The sequence below is a fragment of the Brassica rapa genome, chromosome A09 (assembly GCF_000309985.2).
Source record: "Brassica rapa cultivar Chiifu-401-42 chromosome A09, CAAS_Brap_v3.01, whole genome shotgun sequence".
Classification (NCBI taxonomy): domain Eukaryota; kingdom Viridiplantae; phylum Streptophyta; class Magnoliopsida; order Brassicales; family Brassicaceae; genus Brassica; species Brassica rapa.
Window position 1 is genome coordinate 24,915,963 of NC_024803.2, and position 5,114 is coordinate 24,921,076.

At 33.6% G+C, this 5,114-nt stretch overlaps 1 protein-coding gene across 1 annotated transcript; it reads left to right on the forward strand.

The window, feature by feature from the left end:
• The first annotated feature begins 2,124 nt into the window (after positions 1-2,124).
• LOC103848616 (60S ribosomal protein L9-1) lies at positions 2,125-3,560 on the forward strand. The gene is made up of 3 exons (XM_009125490.3): positions 2,125-2,566; positions 2,638-2,760; positions 3,276-3,560. Exons 1-3 carry the CDS (start codon positions 2,192-2,194, stop codon positions 3,360-3,362), a joined length of 585 nt encoding a protein of 194 aa, XP_009123738.1. The 5' UTR covers positions 2,125-2,191; the 3' UTR covers positions 3,363-3,560.
• The last annotated feature ends 1,554 nt before the right edge of the window (positions 3,561-5,114 follow it).

Sequence of the window (5,114 nt, forward strand, 5' to 3'; positions counted from 1 at the left end):
TTTACTATAGAACCGATCAAACATAGTAGTATATTATATTATTTTCAGTTCATAAAAAACGATATTAACATATACGTACTGAACAAATTTGAAAAAAATGCATATGAAGTTAGTTAAAAATTATCTTCGGGCCAACTTATTTAATTGAGTTTTTACTATAATTCAGATACAACCACTTAAACTATATTATGGAAAATTAAAAAATACAAATAATTTAGAAAATATTGCTCCATATTCTCTCTTTTTTTTTATAAAAACTAAGTTGACTTGATTTTTACTTATGAAGCACAATTACTAAAATCCAAAATAATGATTAGTATTTATTTTTTGGGCAGCAAATAATGTTTAGTATAAAAGATGCTCAAATACAAGTCCACTTCTGTAATTCAATTTAAATAACAAAATAAATTTACAAATATAATTAGGTCCAGAATTAATATTTATATTATTTGAGTTTCAAGCTTGCAGGTTTCTGCGGGTTATTCAATCATATATTATATACTAAACACATTGAGATTGGTATAAACTCTTCACTAGGTTTGGAATAACTAATTTAAATAAGATTTTTCTCTTTTGAAAAAATATTAACCCCATGCTTCAAAGCTTGATTCAAAAGTTTGAATTGAGTTTTGAAAAAATATCATCCAATTTATATGGGATTTTATCGGGTCAACCAATATTGGATAGCGGGTCAGTGATAGTTTTTACGTTTTTACCGACTTTTATCAGATTTTTATATATAAGGTTTTAACAAAATTCAGACCAGATTTATATGAATCACATTATTTACTTCTGAGACTATAGGTTTGGTTCGGGTATGAAAACAATGCTAAAAGTATTAAAAATTCTACAATATATATACTATTAGATCAGCCCAAAATCTGCCAAGTAAATTTTTTTGTCTCATCAACTCAACAAATATAACTCTTACAAAATACACACGAAATGCAACGATGACGTTGTAACATAAGAATACACATATAAAATTTAAAATAAACTATTTGATAATTATATAATTTTAAACTAAAATTCTTTTACTTTTTCGATATAATAATACTTTATAACTTAATAATATACTTCAAAACATCAAAACCAAAATAATAATTCATATCAAACAATATTCTTAACCGGAAAAAAATCCGCGCTTTTGAAGCACGGTTCAAAATCTAGTAATTATTTTAAAAAGAAAAATACAATTGATGAGACCAAAGATACGTGACATGCAGACTCTGTTGGACCGTTCATAAAACATATTTTCACATAATTAAGCCCTTTAGATTATAAAATTATAATATTGAGTATTTAGCTTACTTTTTTTTTTTGCTAAGAATGCTAATATCATATTAATGATGTTCAGATTTTACAAAAAAGTTAAATCTAGATAGTACTCTACCTTGGCAAAAAAGAAGAAAAAACAAGATAGAGCAAAAGTGCTGAGAAGCCTAAAAATTATATAATCCAACTTGACAAGAGGTTTTGAAATTTCTTTCTATCCCTTCTTGCCATGATAGTGTTCTTGACTTCTCGATATATCATCCTTGCAATCACCACTGGTCCAATGATGTTGTTGTTATGATACACATTGTTTCTCTGCTTCCACAGGTGATAGACGGTTGACTGGACAGCTAGCTTTCGAAGGATGATAGGGCTTGAAACGGCTGGAGATCTGATCCAAGATAGCATTTTATTCCAGATAGCATTTCATTCAAGATAGCATTTCATTCCAGGATAATTAGATACATAATTATATTACTTAAATATAATTATATTATATTACTTAAATATAAATATAATATAATTATATTATTTAGCTTACTTTAATATAGCTAATAGCGTTTAGATACATAATTATATTTTTGGGTACCTATTTCAATTACTGATTTGATTTAGACATCATTTTTTTTCTTTCTAAAAAGAGTGTTTAAGCAGGAGCGGATTCACGTGCAATGCAATGGTGTCAATCAAAGAAATCAAAAAATACATTAGGACTGGGGAAAATGGAACAGCAATTCGGGCCGGCCCATTAAACACATACTCTCATGGGTTCGTAACACAAGCGGAAGCCCTCCTAGGGTTTCATTCATACATTCTAGGGCTTCTTTGTTCCCTCCTTTAAAAACGCGGCCGCAACTTCAGAAACCTTCCTCCCTGAGCCTAACCTAAAAACAGAGAGAGAGAGAGCGAGGAGAAAATGAAGACGATCCTTTCTTCCGAGACGATGGACATCCCCGAGAGCGTCAGCATCAAGGTTCACGCCAAGGTGATCGAAGTCGAAGGACCCCGCGGCAAGCTCGTTCGCGACTTCAAGCATCTCAACCTCGATTTCCAGCTCATCAAGGACGCCGAGACTGGGAAGAGGAAGCTCAAGATCGACTCGTGGTTCGGATCTCGCAAATCAAGTGCATCCATCAGAACCGCTCTTAGCCACGTCGATAACCTCATCACCGGTGTCACCAGAGGTTTCAGGTACAAGATGAGGTTTGTCTATGCTCATTTTCCCATCAACGCTTCCATCGGCGGTGACAGCAAGTCCATTGAGATCCGTAACTTCCTTGGCGAGAAGAAGGTTTGTGTCTTATTTGCTTTTGATGATTTTATTTTTTTCCTACTTAGAAATGTATTCATTGGAACATATAGGTTCGGAAGGTAGAGATGTTGGATGGTGTAACCATTGTTCGGTCTGAAAAAGTTAAGGATGAGATTGTTCTTGACGGAAATGACATCGAGCTTGTCTCAAGGTCATGCGCCCTTATCAACCAGGTATACTCTCTGCCGACACCAGTTCAAATTCATGTGTGATTATAGTTAAGATTGTTTTCTGTTTTGATTGATTGATGAAATTCAGTATATCTTTTAGTTTCGTAAGAGTTGCGTTGATTCATTTTCTGCTCAACTGTATGGGGATTCATCTGAGTTTCTCATACGCATTTACATTATCACGTAGGCAAAAAACTTAGAGCTGACTTGGCCGAGTTTGCATATTGTGCTTACTTTTTTGTTTATAAGTTTTCTTTGTTGATTTTTGAATTTGGTTTCACAGTTTTGCCATAGATTACCACAGTAGTGACAACAATAGTAATTTGGACTAGTATTCATATTGTTTGTTTGTTCCCTTCGCATTTAGACGGAACTTCTGATAATACATGTGTATTTAGGTGGGTGTTTGAACTTGGGATTTGCAGATATATAGTGAAACCATTTTTCATTAATACACTGATTGATTCTAGACACAAGTGTAAGAAGATAATCACAACGTGTTTGTATGTAATGTGCAGAAATGTCACGTGAAGAAGAAGGATATCAGGAAGTTCCTCGACGGTATCTATGTTAGCGAGAAGAGCAAGATTGTTGAAGAGGAATAGACATTCATTTCTCGTCATCTTTTGAATGTTTAGTTTGTTTATCACAGACCAAAGTCACCGGTGTTGCAAAACTCGGCTTATCCCTTGTTGTCTTTTTGTTCGAGATTTTTATTTACTTTTGCATAAGTTTTGGAGACACAATTTTCTAGTCTTTTTACCCATTTTACTCTTCTGAATCGTCTTAATTTTTTTGATTAACTTCAACCTATATTGTACACGTTCGTAGATCTTACAAGAAATTTCGAACAACACTATACATTCTAGGTTTGCCTATAGTACCGTATCGACCTATAGTAGACACTTAACTAAGACAAACATTTCATTCAACGGAAAAAATCTTATACTATTACCCTTTATATTACTCTGATATTACCTTGAACTAGGCCTGGGCGTTTTGTACTGGACCCGAAGTGCATAGTGTAACCCGAACTAACGGTACTGGACTGGTAACGGACCCAAGCAAAAATTCGATTCGATTTTGTAGCCCAAACATTTTGGCTATGGGTCGGGTCGGTTGCAAACCGAAATCCAAACAAGTAAATTGAAAATACCGAGCATCTATAATTAATCTTGTCTCATATATACATACATTCATTTACACACATTTTACAAATAGCCTCTTTGTTTCTTAAACTCGTGAGCTAATGAACCCTAGTTCCCAAAAAGACATCTCTCGACATCATAATTAACAAACTCAAACTGGCTACTATAAATCACCTAGCTTCTCCATCTTCTTCATCTGATTATTCGAGAATCTAATCGGAGTTATTGTCTCTCTTTTTCTTCGATTCTTGTTCTTCTTCTTCTTCATTAGTTCCTTGTTGAATTGAGTCAAAATCGATTATTATTTTGGTTCGTAATCTTTATAGAACATATGTTTTTGTGTTTGCTTTATTGCTTTCTTGTTTGCGGTTTACATGTCTACTCAAATTGATTTTGGTGTTTTACTTTCTTTCTTTTTGTAAATGGACTCAACATCATCTTTTGACCGAGAAACCCAAAACAAAAATGATGTAGGAAACATTCAAAAACACCAGATAGTAATACCGGCAAGAGGAAAGAAACACAAACAGCTAGTGGAACAATAAGCAAAGTGAAGCATATTCTCCCTACAAGGTCCGAAGTTTGGAAACATTACACAAGGACTAAAGAAGATCGAGACAAGTGTGTATGCAACTACTGTCAGACCACATTTTCATGTCTCACAAACTCATGAACCTCAAATCTGAAGAGCCATCTTCAGAAATGTAAGAGCCATTTTGCTTTGTCGGCTGGACAAGAAGATAAGCAGCCAAACAATGATGATGAAGGGAAACTTAAGAAGGCAAAGTTGACTGAAGGTCAGTTGAGATAAGCCATAAATTAGATGGTTGTCTTATGACAATTGCCGTTATCATTTGTTGAAAGTGTAGCATAGAAACATTTATATGACAAGGTTAGTAATGTCTAACTTGTGACTAATGTCATCTTTTTTTCATGTTTAATTGTAACTAATGTCTTCTCTTTTCTATATTTATAGGCAAACTTTGGGTATACTCCTCATTCAAGAAGAACTGCGACTAAAGACATTATCAAGACGTATGTGGAAAGGAAAGATGCACTCAAGAAATGGTTCTTGTGTAACAAACAACTAGTATCTTTGAAAACAGATATTTGGGTCTCCCTAACTACATGTAATCCTTTATACAATAGATATCTTCTGATTCTTTTATACATATTAGAAAGCTGGTCATGGGGTTCTTATTGTTCAAT